At 42.1% G+C, this 15,398-nt stretch overlaps 1 protein-coding gene across 1 annotated transcript; it reads right to left on the reverse strand.

The window, feature by feature from the left end:
- Positions 1-1,262: 1,262 nt before the first annotated feature.
- LOC115164459 (S-adenosylmethionine synthase) lies at positions 1,263-14,945 on the reverse strand. The gene is made up of 8 exons (XM_029716973.1): positions 14,689-14,945; positions 13,316-13,393; positions 12,856-13,091; positions 12,596-12,739; positions 11,979-12,197; positions 9,150-9,332; positions 5,351-5,484; positions 1,263-4,647 (listed from the first exon to the last, which is right to left on the reverse strand). Exons 1-8 carry the CDS (start codon positions 14,780-14,782, stop codon positions 4,545-4,547), a joined length of 1,191 nt encoding a protein of 396 aa, XP_029572833.1. The 5' UTR covers positions 14,783-14,945; the 3' UTR covers positions 1,263-4,544.
- Between the last annotated feature and the right edge of the window lie 453 nt (positions 14,946-15,398).

A 15,398-nucleotide genomic window follows, 5' to 3' on the forward strand; every position in this document is an offset into this window, starting at 1 on the left:
AAAGATGGTGGGGGTGTCCTCCTTTGTCCTGAGTTGAGGGGTTCGTTGGTGGTTTCTTGCTCCTTTCCCAAGTTTGGATGGTCCCTCTCGTGGACTGCTCCTTGGGTTTTGTCCCTGGTTGCTTTGTCTGATAGCTCTTCCTTTGAGTTGGAGGCTTCTTTCCTTGAATGTAGTCTTAAAGTGTACCAGTCAGGCTACACTAGCTCTTTAAAGACTGTTTCCTTAAAAGATTGTTTAGTGCATGGGCTCTTCAGTCACAATTTACATACCGAATTACAGGTACTATTCCCTAAAATAAAATAAAGTACTTTGCGTAACTTATCAGTTCACCAGTTCTTGCCATTAAAGCTGAAGGTCCAGGCCCTGCGGTCAGCCTACTGAAGATGGTTCTTCTCCCTCGAGAAAGGTCCAGCAGGATAAGAGGCTAACAGGGGGAGCAGTGCTTTTTCCTAGTCCTGTGAGGTAACATGGTATCACACCTAGATGTGAAAGGCCACTTCTATAACCCGGGTGCACGTTTTTGTCCTAGCACTACACAGCTGATTCAAATAACTAATTTACGCTTTGAATCAGCTGTGTAGTGCTAGGACAAAACACATGGGGGTTGAGAACAGGACAGAGTTTGGAAATTCAGTAGTCATAAAAGTTCAGCATTAGACAAAGGATGTTCAACATATGACATTAAAAACAGCTTCATTACATCACCGACAAGTGTTATCGGGAATTTCTATTGGAGAAGCAGTCTCTGCCCATCTTCATACTGTACCGTCTGACAGTACACAAGCCACTATACAGGTGTAATTTCCCACCACTATATTTACCATTGCTTGTTGACTAAATACATTTGACCTTACGAGTCACTGTCCTGGGGAAAACACTGCCACCATAAAACTGTCAAAGACCTGGGAGTCGCTTTTCAAGGCAAAATATGACCATTGCATTAAAGGGCAGTAATGTCCCCAGGGGTTTTCAGGTTAAAAACTGTGCTGCAGACCCAGTTATGGAACAGGTGTACCCCAATGGCTCAAATACCCAGAAACACATGAATTATGCCAAATTGCACTGTCATTTTTCATATTCACCACCTATGATGGACCTGACTTTAATAACACTAGTCGCTACTTATTGATGGATTTGTGTGGCACCACTGGTCAAAGATAATTCCATGTGCACAAAGATCAAGCTACAGCATACACTGACATATCATTTATGCATTTTAAAAGGTTATGCACAAACTGACAATGAATGACACCAAAACATGCTTAATGAAGGAAAGCAGACATTTATTGCAGATCTTTGACATGAGAAATTAGTATCTAACCACTGAAGACCAAAGCATTGAGACAAGATACCTGTTCCTCAGGATGTCGGACCCATGTTGAGGAAGAGCAGGAGGGGAGAATGTACAAGGGGGAGGCACTCTTACACTCAGTAGCCAGAAGACTAGCCAGTGTCAAAATATTCAAAAGCACCAAGGGAAACCCTATCCATACAAACAAGTGACAGCTTGTAAACGAGGCTGGTTTCTCTGTACCACACCAGCCAAACGTTGCCATCTCTTTATGCAAGGATAAGGGGGGGGCAGAGAATGGTCTCATTGTATTGACCAGACATGTATAGTCAATACAATCTCACCCCATAAAACCACAGTCAAAATACTCAGCCAGTGACAGTTCTGTGGAGGCAGACCAAAGCTTTTCTGTAGGACACTTTGGAACCACTGAAAATGTTACTTAAGTTACAGCATTCAGTAAAGTCAATGTGAGATAAAAAAAATTAAAAACCCTCTGGGGTTTAAGCTGCCTTCTGAATCCTTGGCTTCTCTGTATCCACGCCAAGTTTCAGAGAACAAATAAATATAAAAAAAAAAGGTGTTGTGCCAGTAGTAAGAGCTCTTCATTGTGGCAAAGACGGCGTTCTTTCAGAATAAAGACGGTGGTTTCTCTGTAGCTACACCTGCCATCAATACCCAAGGAAGAAGAGCCTTGACCTTAAACCATTTTGTAAAATAAAAAAATATGAAATTAAACTACCTTTTGAAGGAGTTTAACATGACAAGCCAATGACAACATGTTTTAAACAATCAAGTATAACCAACACCCCTACAGGCCTTAGCAGTGACATAGCAGCTTCTGACTTTTCTGTATTACGTCAGAACAGCGCAGACATCTGCAGGGGCAGCCCAGATTTTACTGCGTATATTCAAGAACTTTACTTGAAAATAATCAAGATTGTCTCGTTTCTCAGCCTGCAACGCATAGCATTTCTTTGAAAATAGCAACAACTACTGACCCTTAACCGCTCCATTCTTACATCCTCAACAAATGATAAGGGGAGTGAAATAAAGCTTCAAAAAGGATTTGGGGTGGGTCACAATACCAGAAATAAGTGGAAACGATTAAGGGGCAGGGGTGGGGGGGGGGGGGCCCTTCAGTAGCACCAGGAAATTAACATGATATCAACATGTAGCCTTGGTAAGTCAGACTTAACAGAAGCAAAATATTCCAAATTTAAGTATAAAGGACAGCTAAGCCCGAATAACCAAACTACAGTATTTACAGTTCCTCAGTCATGCTGGGCAGGGGCTAGTTGTTGTAGTGTGAAAGACATCAATGGAAGAGGAAGACTAGGCTAACTGCATAAAGAGCCTAGTAACACTGTACAACAAAGTGGGACTTGAATGGGGTGCAGCTTAAAAGTCGTGGCAGTAAATTGAGCGAGACTGCTACAGCTGTATTAGATTAAAATAAAGCTGTGATATTTTTTTTACTTAACTAGGCAAGTCAGTCATGAACACATTTTTATTTACAATGACAGCCTAGGAACAGTGGGTTAACTGCCTTGTTCAGGAGCAGAATGACAGATTTTTACCTTGTCAGCTCTGGGATTCGATCTAGCAACCTTCGGTTACAGACCCAACGCTCTAACCACTAGGCTACCTGCCGCCTCAAGGTGGATCGAGAATCTAGACTGACTTTCACAATTGTTCCCATTTGAAAGCTGCAATTTTACAACATTAAACACTATCAGAATAGCATATTTGAGACATACGCTTCATAACTTAAACTTGTCTTAATGCTTTTGATAAGCCAAATCCTACTAATTAAAATGGCCTGCAAAGGCAAGCTTGGCACAACTAAGGTATGTTCAAAACTACTGATTTGATTTTTCTATTGTTTGTTCTACCTCATTACCTTAGGCCAATCATGTTTAGGTCATTCAAAAACACCTCAACTTTGAGAGCCTAGAGCACCGTTAAATAAATTCATTGAAGTAGTGGCGGGAAAAAAACAGCACGCATAAAAACTGAAGATATATTCATATGAAATGTAGAGAAAATATAAAATTAGGTTTAAAATAGACACCAAATCTGCAAAAAAAAAACGAACAGAAAAAGCCAGCTGCGGCTATATAGCCCAGATCATCCCTAACCAAATCAGAATATCAAAGTCAATTCGTTACCCTGGTGTGTTCTGGCTCTGGACCAACCCACTGGTTTCTGGGACCAATTAAAGGGAAAGGGGATACCTAGTCAGTTGTACAACTGAATTAGTCCTCCGCATTTAACCAAAGCCCTCTAAAATCAGTCTCGGGGCTTAATCGACATCCACGTTGTCGGCGCCCGGGGAACAGTGTGTTAACTGCCTTGCTCAGGGGCAGAACAGATTTTTACCTTGCCAGCTCTGGGATTCCATCCAGCTACCTTCCAGTTAGAAGGCGTTCTAGAAATCGGTGATGTATACAAACTCAGTGCGGAGAAGAAACTACGTCTGTGGCGTAGTGTTTGGCCGGAGCAAGGAGTTTGGGTAGCCAAGCGAGAAAATCTTAGCCCCGTCTAAATTGTGCTCTTGCATTCAGTGAGTTGCTTATAACATTTATTGAAATAGGTTATGCAGGCTATAGCAAAGGAATAGGCCACTTGGCATGTCCCTGCCTGGCCAGCTCTATACGGCGTGGTGCCAGTCAAGTTCAAATAGGCTAGTCATTGGTCACATCACAATATCACCATTAACAACAGCCGTTAATCATATTCAATATTGTAATAGTCGCACAACCCTAATACGTACTTTCAGATTTTCCTAAATTAATTGTTAAAAAAAAAATCACTTGCACTGTTCACGCTTAAGTTCACAATGTAGGGGGAAAGAGGTTCTAAGTGTTGCACTAGATGGTGGACAGATCAGCCAATTAAAATTAGAAGTTTTGTCTGCACCTGCCATAGCCTCCATTCAAGTCCCTTTCTTATAAGCTGTAAAACCAGATGAGTCAGAGCGAGACGGCTGGTGGAAGAGATTAGCTAGCTAACATCATACATTATCCTCTCAACATTACTTTCCTGAAATATTTTGAGAATGTTGGTAGTATTACATTGACTACTAATAGCAAAAATACAGTACAGATGACTGGAGAGAGGAAGTAGAAAGGGGGTAGGGTTCTAATACCCCATTAAGAGGGAAGGGAGTTAAGGGCCTTTCACCCCCAAGACCATGTAAGCTTCTCTGTAGTATACACCAACAGGCCTGGGGGGAAAAAGCTTAACAAGTTTAGTATTTTAGCTTTTTGGGCATCTCCCATGGAAAGGAGTCCCGGCCAAAGTGGCCGTAGGCAGCGGTCCTCTGATACATGGGCTTCTTCAGCTCCAGCTCCCTGGAATACACAATCAACTCATTTAGCAGCCCATCACAGGAAATGACCTCAGATCAAAAGCAATTCTCAGCCATGTTAAAAAAAATAAAAAAAATCTGCCAATAGGGAGTGTCAAGAACCATGGAAAGAAAAATTATCAGAAAGGTTAATTAGGCCAGCTAGCAAAGGGGGGGAGGAAGGGATAAAGCGTCAACACTTACCCTGCTAACCAACTCATCCTTGAGCAGTGTGGGGACTGCATCTTGGAGATTGAAAGCGCACTGATCCCATTTATGAAATGTCATTGAACTTTAACAAGGTCTGAGAAACCAATGCCCTTTCAGTTGGATGTGAGCAGGAAACCCTTCGTCGTGCTGGGTATTTAACATGCCATCTGACAGATCGGACAACCTCTACTGTAGCTCTCGAAGCTTTAACCTTTGGCATTACATACTATACTTCACTGGCATTTAAAGTGAGACCGTTTGGGCAGGAGTGGAATATCAGGATTGGCAAACTGATCACAAGCCAGATTGCTGCTTTCTTACGTGTCAGTAGCTACTGGGTATGTCATTAATCACAGTAGCGAATCATACAGTAAAAGGGTTAGAACCATCTGAACACCAGCTCAGGCAGAACAGAAAGACAGGAAGCGTGAGTTAAAGGCGAGTGACAGAAGGAGCAGATTCAGAGAGGCACACAGCTTCAAAGGGGAACACTTTACCTGACAATGACACCAGGACGAAGGTCAAAGTTTCTCTTGACGATGTCCAGTAGCTCCCGCTCACTCTTCTGGGATGTGCCGTAGTGGAAAATGGAGATTGAGAGGGGATGGGCTACTCCGATGGCATAGGCAACCTGATGTATAGTCGTGAGCATACAAACATGCGTCGGACTTTAGGTTTGACTTCGTGGCACTCCTTTGCAACTGATGTATAGTGCATTTGGAAAACATTCAGGCCCCTTCACTTTGTTAGGTTAGAGCCTTTGTAAACAAAAAACCGACACACAATGACAAAGCAAAAACTGGTTTAGAAATTTAAGCAAAACTTCAAAAACCTGAAGTCACATTTACATAAGTATTCAGACCCTTTACTCAGTACCTTGTAGAAGCACCTTGGCAGCGATTACAGCCTCGAGTCCTCTTGGGTATAACGCTACAGGCTTGGCACACCTTCCATTCTACTCTGCAGAACCTCAAGCTCTTGTCAGGTTGGATGGGAGTGTTACTTTCAGGTCTCTAGAGATGTTTGATCAGGTTCAAGTCCAGGTTATGGCTGGGCCACGCAAGGACAGAGACTTGTCCTGAAGCCACTCCTGTGTTGTCTTGGCTGTGTGCTTAGGGTCGTTGTCCTGTTGGAAGGTTCACCTTCGACCCAAGTCTGAGGTCCTGAGCACTTTCTGTTCATCTTTCCCCTCGATCCTGACAAGTCCCCCTGTCCCTGCCACTGAAAAACATCCTCACAGAATGATGCTGCCATCACGCATCACCGTAGGGATGGTATTGGCCAGGTGATGAGCAGTGCCTGGTTTCCCCCAGATGTGACACTTGGCATTCAGGCCATAGAGTTCAATCTTGGCTTCACCAGACCAGAGAATCTTGTTTCTCATGGTCTGAGAGTACTTTAGGTGCCTTGTGGCAAACTCCAAGTGGGCTGCCATGAGCCTTTTACTGAGGAGTGCCTTCGTCTGGCCACTACCATAAAGGCCTAATTAGTGGAATGCAGGTTGTCCTTGTAGAAGGTTCTCCCATCTCTACAGAGGAACTCTGGAGCTCTGTCAGTGACCATTGAGTTGTTGGTAGTGCCGCACCGATATGACATTTTCCTTGCAAAAACGATAACCGATATTGAACATTTTAGCGGCCTTATGCATTCTAGTACAGTTAAATAGTTCACATACACAGCAGTCTAAGGCACGGCATCTCAGTGCAAGAGGCGTCACTACAGTCCCCAGTTCGAATCCAGGCTGTATCACAGATGGGAGTCCCATAGGGAAGCACACAATTGGCCCAGCGTCGTCTGGGCCGTCATTGTAAATTAGAATTTGTTCTTAACTGACTTGCCTAGTTAAATAAAGGTTACACACCACACTGACCAAAAAGTTGTTGGCATTTATGCATTTCCCCATTACCAGTAAAACATAATCAAAACCTATTTCTTTCACTTTCTTGTGGTTTCGTTGTTCAGTCGTTTCATTCTCAACCAGGATTTCTACAGAAGGCCGTTTGGGTCTTTGCTCATCAAATAACGCTATTTGGCTTGTCAAATAAGCTTGTTGACCAATCAGGACCTGAATATGACTGCACATCACATAATTTAACACAATTAATTTTGTACGTAGTTATTGCACTATCACTCATGTCACAAGTCATCGATACATATGCTATGATGCTGGTAAAGTCCACGCACCTACAGTGCTAGTCATAAATAAAATAAAACTAACTAGCTAGCTCATGGATGCAAACAATGTCCTTCCCCAAAAACATAACAAAATGACATCTGTTTCAGTAGCTATAGTTAGCTAGCTATATAGCTTGGTGTCATCTAAAATAACCCTAATTTATATGACAGTTCTTATTTCATTAATGGTGGTCGGACCATATATGTGAAGATAGCCACAATAACAGCCTTTAAAATAACAGCCTTTAAAATAAAAGTATGGCACATTTCTATTTGCATTCACTTGCATCACTGTCAATGACATGCAGTTTGCCTTAAAAAAAAAAAAAAATCCCTCCTGAGATGTGTGCAAACCTGGTGGCCAACTACAAGAAACGTCTGACCTCTGTGATTGCCAACAGGACTACACTAAGGTGGACCGCTCTACTTATTTCCCTCATTAAAATGCAAATCATTTTATGACATGCGTTTTTCTGGATTTTTTTGTTATTCTGTCTCTCACTGTTCAAATAAACCTACCATTAAAATTAGACTGATCATTTCTTTGTCAGTGGGCAAATGTACAAAATCAGCAGGGGATCAAATACTCCCCCCCCCCCCTCACTGTAAGTGTCATTGTCAGTGATTCAAATTAATACAAAGAGTAGAATTATGCCACACTTATTTTGAAAGTTAAACCCAAAGTCCACTATTGTGGCTAGCTTCATAACACATAACCCGGTCGAGCCTCACTAGCCAGATGAAGCTAGCTGGCTGCTTATAACGTTAGCTTTGGGCAACAGGGTTAAGTAGCTGGCTAGCTGTTTATTTTCATTAACTGAAGTTCAAATTAAAATAGGCAAACATGTGGCAACCTAGCTAATACTTACAAGGATTCCTAAAATCATTGCTAAGAATAATGAAAATGCCTGAAGTTGCGACTGGTCATTGTTTTCAGGCTTGTTGTATTGTTGCTAGCTAGTTACCAAGCTAAAGCTAGCTACCCTAGAAGTTGCGGTCAAAAAAAAAAAGAGTATGCTTTATTACCAACGCGGTATTGTGAACACATCGTTCGTGGCCGGTGTTTACAGACTTTTGTACAGCTTTGACAGTGCTACCATCTTTCACACACAAAGTACCCAAACGGCTTTCCATAGCATGTTGTGAAGCAATTACTGTAACTCCGGTAGGGCAACATCTAAAAAATAGCGCACTCGGTAGTGTGTACCAGTGCTCGACCAGTCGGCAAAAGCCAACATCACCCACGACAGAACAGTTGATTGTCAAAGGGAATGAATTCCATTATCTTCGCTTTAATGGATTTCACCTTTGAGTTCACTTACATTCCTACTCTTTCAAATGACTGCTTGATCCACACAGCAGACATTGTGTGCCAAGTTAATGCTGTGTTGATCGTGTAGCGCAAAATTTTACGTGGCATCATTACGTCATGTACCTTCATTATACAAGTACGCACGGTATCTTTGACATCGGTTTTTAACGTCGGTCCGATAAAGAAGTTGGCATTTTTAGCTAATATCGGTCGATTCCGATATGTTCACCGATATAGCATGCATCCCTTATTCTTGGTCACCTCCATGACCAAGGCTCTTCTCCCCAGAAGACAGTTTGGCCGGGCAACCAGCTCTAGGAAGAGTCTTGGTGGTTCCAACTTCTTACATTTAAGAATGGTGACAATTCCTTCGATCTCATGGCTTGGTTTTTGCTCTGACATGCACTTGTCAACTGTGGGACCTCAGACAGGTGCGCTTTTCCAAATCATGTCCAATCATTTGAATTTACCACAGGCACACTCCAATCAAGTTGTACAAACATTAAGGATGATCAGTGTACACAGGCTGCACCAGAGCTCAATTTCAAGTCTCATAGAAAAGGGTCTGAATACTTATGTAAATACGGTATCTGCTTATTTTTTAGAAATGCATTAACATTCTAAAGACCTGTTTTCGCTTAGTCATTATGGGGCATTGTGTGTAGATTGACAATTTTATTTAATCCATTTTAGAAGGCTGTAACATACCAAAAATGTGGAACAAGTGAAGGGGTCTGAATACGTTCCAAATGCTCTATACATGAGGCGCATCAATATCAGTCTCTTTATTAGGATCACCCTGCCCTCACCTGGACAAGGACCCGCTTGCACAGCTCAGCCTTCACCAGAGACTTGGCCACCCAGCGGGCAGCATAGGCAGCAGAGCGGTCCACCTTAGTGTAGTCCTTCCCTGAGAAGGCTCCTCCACCATGGGCACCCCAGCCTCCATAAGTATCAACAATGATCTTACGGCCCGTCAGGCCAGCATCACCCTGCAGGGGAAGGAGTAACGGATCATACCGAGTCCTTTCCAATTTACCCAAAAATTATGACTGTAGTAAAAAAATATGGATCAAATCTCATGTAAAAATGCTTATTATGAACAGTTAAACAAGCCCATGCATCAAAGTTACTTTAGCATTTGCCCCTTCAAGCACATACCATAGATGCCCAGTCCTTCCACTACTTATCAGGGTTCCTATACATTTTCAGATGGAATTTCAAGACAACCAAATTTCTGATGACCAACAATTAGCAGCATCTTTATGTACATAAAAAAAGGTTAATGTGGTATTGCCACTGGGAGGCTGCTTTGTGAGCCCATGTACCATCTGTCATTGTGCAAGGCACTTAGACGACAACACCCCCCCCCCCCCCAAAGGTAGAATGCCTGTTAGGCAACTAATATATCAATAAAGTGGTCAACCCTCAGTCTGGAGAGCTACTGGGTGTGCATGCATTTGAAACCCTGCTCAAAACAGAGCCAGTATAGCGGCTAATTTCTAAAAATGTGGTTTGTTGGAGGTGGACTGGAATAAAAGCCTGCAGACCCATTAGCTCTCCTGGAAGATGATTGACCACCCTTGATGCCTTTTAAAAGAATTTGCTCATTCAGTATGTCAAATATCAACATGGTAGGCTACAAAGACGTTTAATTCAGCTGAAGCACACAAATTGTCATTGGGAAATGTACCTTCCAGTTGTCATATCTTGGCACCTTAAATAGTTTCCTTTTCAACTCAACAGATGCTAGTCAGCCTGAGATGTCCCATACAGTGGATCCCCAAATCAACAGAAAGTATCTACCAAAGACGTTGAAGCCACATAATCCAGAAGGCTACAAATAGTTACCTAAAATGACGAGTCAAATTATTTTGATTTGATTAAATGTGATGGAACCGAATCACAACTAATATAATGGCGAAGTGAATTGTTTGTTTTGTCAAAAATATTCATTTAAATTAATTGTTCCAAAAAGTAAATCAACTTTGTGCGACCTTATTTGCAAGTATCGGTGGAATTTTTTGGGGGAAACGTATGCATCATTCTGTTATGTAGATTTATTTTTTTTTTTTTTTTTTTAAATATGCCTAACTACATTAACTTTTTCACTCGAGTTCCAAATCTCTAACAGTCACCCCAGCGTGAGTGGTTTTATGCATGTGACGTAAGAATGCACCGTTCCAAAATGTGATTGTTATGCAACAGGATAGATAACACACACTGCCTGCTAATTATCTATAGGCTGTTTCAACTTGTCAATTTCAAATTATTTTCTAGCAAGTTGTATTTTCTAACAGTTTGAACCGAGGTGTTCCGCCTCATTAATTCATATAGAATTAATCCATTTCAGTGTCACAGACAATTTATGTTTGAGGCTTTACTGAGCCAGACAAAGTTCCCTCTTCGAGGAGAGCCCCTCCCCATTATTTCCACACATCAAGTATACAGACATTTGCGCAGTCCTGCCCATTTTCTGGCTGGCACTCGCATTGCCTCCATTGTTATCCTTACAAATAATATTGGACATGTGCATTCCTATCAAAGTGCCTTATTTCCTGTACATCGTGTTGTCGTTTCTATTGTAGTATGCATGTATGCAGCATAATGTATTTTAAGTTTTATTCACATTTAGGTACTGGTGACAAATAATACCTTCTGATTTTTGCATGATTGTAATGGACACCTATGATGCGTGTAAAATACTTTTGAAGGTTGTACTGATTATAATGAGCTAATGCTAAGCTATTTGCCATGTTTGTTGACATTATACAATGCATTCTGGGTGTAACTTAAAACATCTGTAAGACCAAAGATGTTATGAGGTGAAGGAATGGTTCACTCATCTTGCGAGTAAACTTCCGGAAGTGAATAATTGTAGACACACCAAAGCGGAGGACACTTTACAACCGACTAGGTATCCCCTTTCACATGCAAACTACAAACAGACCAAACTCATCTTGTCTTTAATCTGTGGTTGACATTAAAAGAAGAAAAAAATAAATAAATATGGTGATGTGCACAAACTACCCATCATCGGATTACTTTAGATTTCTAGAAAAGTGTTTTAAATCAATTATTTCAATCAATGTTGATCTCACCAGTGATGTGATGAATTATAGTATTTGCTATTGCCAATTCATATTGTGTTTTATGTCAGCCTAGAGTCATCTAAATATGACCAGTTGTGTTATGTCAATCTTTCCTCTGTTAGCGCTAGGACTAATGTAGCCTACATTTTCCAGTTTGATGATTGTGTATACTGTCACTACTTCTGTGAATGTCTGAACATAGCAGCCAAAATTAAACTGGTCACATTCAGGACATAACTTTGTAAGGACTGTAATAATTCTTTAAATAAAATTTTAGCTAGCTCATATGCTAACTTGCGTCAATTGAAACAGGACATTCTAAACAAACCGGTTTGAATGTACGCTGCAGGGGCCACTAGAATGATCACACCCATTTGTTGGTACATGTTAAAAAGTTCCTAGAAATTATGAAATACATTTCCATGACGTCGCCAAAACGTTTCAAAGTGTATCATTTCCCTAAACTTTTCCAGGTCTGGAAAACCATTTCAATTCAACGACTTTTCCAGGATTTATGACATTACGAACCCTGACTTATTGTCTCACCTGTGGGCCTCCGATGACGAAGCGCCCGCTGGGCTGCATGTGGTAAATGGTGTCATCATCCAGATAAATGCAGGGCACCACAGCCTTGACGATCTTCTCCTTGAGAGCGTCACGCATCTCATCCAGGCAGATGTGCTCATCATGCTGCACGGAGACCACGATGGTGTGGACACGCACTGGCAACATGGCGCCACGGTCTTGGCGGTACTGAACGGTCACCTGCACACAGAAGCAGACCCAGATAGACCGTCAGCAGGATTGTTCAAACGTAGGCATAGATTAAGGTTGCTTTTACCCTGCTCAGACATTGGACGCATCAACCAATAGATGCAAAGATATTTTTGCACCAGAAGGCAAAAATATATGAAGTGGATAAACCAAGACATAAAATACCAATCCAGGCATTGTAAGGTCTTGCATGTCAGCAATGTCTGAGCAGGGGAACAACCTAAAATGAGTTATATGCTGGAGTTACTGCTGGCCACAAACAAGGCTGGAGAGCTTGAGTAAGAAAACTAATATTGCACTCATCAGCTGGTATGATAAACTAGTTTGTCCTAGTCTTAGACTATTTACATAAGGCTGAAATGACTATCAATTGCACACAGGCAGCTTACCTGGGTCTTGGAGTCAGGCCGGAGCCAGGGCAGGGTGCCATTGCGACGCAGTTCAGCCATCTTAGCGTTGAGCTTGTGGGCAAGCATAATGGTGAGGGGCATGCACTCCTCCGTCTCATCAGTGGCATAGCCAAACATCAGGCCCTGACAATAGAAAAAGTTTAACTTTTACGTCTGAAAGGAAAGCTGCATATTTAGCTTGCTGATAAATGTACAGCTAACGTCACTAGTGCAGTGGTCCTCTGCACACTAACTCATACCTGGTCCCCTGCCCCGATGTCCTCCTCATTGCGGTCAATGTGAACACCCTGGGCAATGTCTGGAGATTGCTGCTCTAGGGCCACCAGCACATTGCAGGTCTTATAGTCAAAACCTTTAGAGGAGTCATCGTATCCAATGTGGCGGATGGTGTCGCGAACAACCTTCTGATAGTCCACTGTAGCACGTGACGTCACCTCCCCTGCCAGCAGGATCATCCCAGTCTTAGCAACAGTCTCTGTAAAAGGTGGAGGGGGAATAGTACATTAGAACCATATCAATCAGAAAAAGCATATCAATCAATACTCATCTGGCAAAACTTTGGGGAGTTATGCCATAATATAGGCCTACCACCATTAACATGCAGAAAGTTTGAGATTCTTCCATTCATGTGGCGTTCACAGCTGACTCCAGGACAGCTAGAAGTTGCATCAGACAAAAAAAGATGTGCTTTTTCCTTACCACAAGCAACTTTAGCATCAGGATCCTGCTTGAGATGGGCGTCAAGCACAGCATCACTGATCTGGTCGCAAATCTTATCTGTAAAATGAAAAATACAGATGTATCAGTTCAAAATGCTACATCAACATTTGTGCAATTTACTGGTAGGTTGCTTGTTCAAGAGCATGTAAAGCATTGCACAAATGGCAATAATTAAAGTGATGTTATCCAATAGGTTTGGATTATGCTGGAAGTGTTTGTATTGTACACTGTTCTACCAACTGCAGTTTGAGTTGTACACATGCTGTACCATATGTCAGGATTATGGCGATGGTGGGAGGGGCCTAGCGGTATGTGTAGCCACAGATAGATTTACAAAATCGGTTTCATTGGTCTGAAGCATCGGGTTGGCGTTTCCACTCACCACCAAATTTGGTGATGGGGGGGGAAGCCTAGGGGGAGAAGGTGGATTTTGGCCGACATTCTGCCAGTCGTCGTCGATTAAACGTTTGTTCTGTTACCAAAACTATAATATGTTATGAACAGATTGGACTACGTTTAGTTTTGTTGACCATTTGCCAAAGTTCCCAAAAATGTAGTTGTTTAGAAGGAGAACAAGGGAGAATGAAGTTATTGCACACCCCACAGTAGGCGTTCCCTAATGGAATTATGCAAATTATATGCTAGAACGCGCCAATCGGTTCTCGCTAGAACGTGCTTGGATCTGCCCACTAAGGTTCGTTTGCTTCCATTGGCTACGACAGGATTTGGTTCGTCTTGTTCAGTTATTAATAAAAAATATATATGTGGTGTAGCGATGAGCCTGAACCCGCGACCATTTCCGCGGGTTCACATGTAACTAAAAATCTGATTCGTTTGGATTTCCAAGATGAACTACGACCGGTATAGACAAGGAGTGGCACGGAACTCTTCATAGAGCCAATGTAGTGCCCCTTACATAGCAACCAAACGCTATAGACAACACATATGGCCTTGTTCCCCGAGAGCCCGCGCGCAAACTGGTCGGAATATTCCGGAGATTTCGTGAAATTAGCATGATGACCACTACAGGATACAAATATTTTTAAAGAGAATATATCCCAAGGACTGATAACGTTCGTAATCGCACAATAGAGGCCATGTGAACAACGCTCAGCAAAGTAGCTAGCTGGTTAGCTAATAAACTAAGAACAATCTGGGCCTCACATGCGGCTTTATGCAAGATGCTGACGCCGGTGTGGTTTGATCAGCAGAGATGGTTAGCTCGCTAACGATAATTAGCTAATTAAGGCGGCTAAGCAACACCGACGCACGTGTGCTAAACAAGCCATCTAAACAAATAGCTGACAAGCCATAACACACTGGCTGTATTTGTAGCTAAAGTAGCTTCTCACCAGGGTGTCCTTCTCCAACTGACTCCGAGGTGAATAGGAAGCAGTCCTCGTCGATAAGGGAGTTGTGAAAACCGTTAATCTCTCCGTTCATCATTGTTGTTTTTTTTGGCAGATATAATAAAGAAATGTTGTAGCTAGCTAAATTATGCGTATTTTATTGATGCGTTTCCTGTTTTGGTGTTCTCACGCGACTTCTCATCAGTCAGTAAATTCCACGCATTCACTGTCATTTAGATGTGGCGCTCTGGTATTTATTCAGAAATTCACAGACGTCACTGTCGGCAGCATTGGACGATACCATATTAAACATGGGGGTGGAAACGTTGACTAGGTGCACTGAGAGGAACGCAGTTGTTTATCGGGCGGCTCAACGTCATACTTCTCGTGTAATCAGAGAGGAAGAGGCGAAGCGAGAGGGTTTACTCACACCAAAATATGTCCACGTTAAGCAGGCCATTAATTATTAAGCAAGGGAGTAGTTTTTGTATGTGTGGGCAATGAGAGAGTGCCGAATTTAGTCAATTAATTTCTATTTTGATACGAGGCTTATTTGATCTAATAGAAGTTTCGTAATGCTTAGGGCCTGGTTTCCAAAAAGCATATTAAGGCTAAATTAATGGTTAGAACCTTCTAAGGATCATAGTTAAATCTCCGAACTGTTTCCCAAAACCAATGGTATTAATGTTGCACTTGAAAACGTTCGTAATCTA

This window comes from Salmo trutta, chromosome 27 (assembly GCF_901001165.1).
Source record: "Salmo trutta chromosome 27, fSalTru1.1, whole genome shotgun sequence".
NCBI classification, from domain to species: Eukaryota; Metazoa; Chordata; class Actinopteri; order Salmoniformes; family Salmonidae; genus Salmo; species Salmo trutta.

Bases quoted from the DNA above. Each gene is read 5' to 3' on its own strand.
- LOC115164459 (XM_029716973.1), bottom strand. From the start codon at position 14,782: ATGATGAACGGAGAGATTAACGGTTTTCACAACTCCCTTATCGACGAG. The intron at 13,394-14,688 runs GTGAGAAGCTAC...TTCATTTTACAG, and splicing joins AGTTGGAGAAGGACACCCTG to ATAAGATTTGCGACCAGATC. The intron at 12,740-12,855 runs GTATGAGTTAGT...TTCTATTGTCAG, and splicing joins ACATCGGGGCAGGGGACCAG to GGCCTGATGTTTGGCTATGC.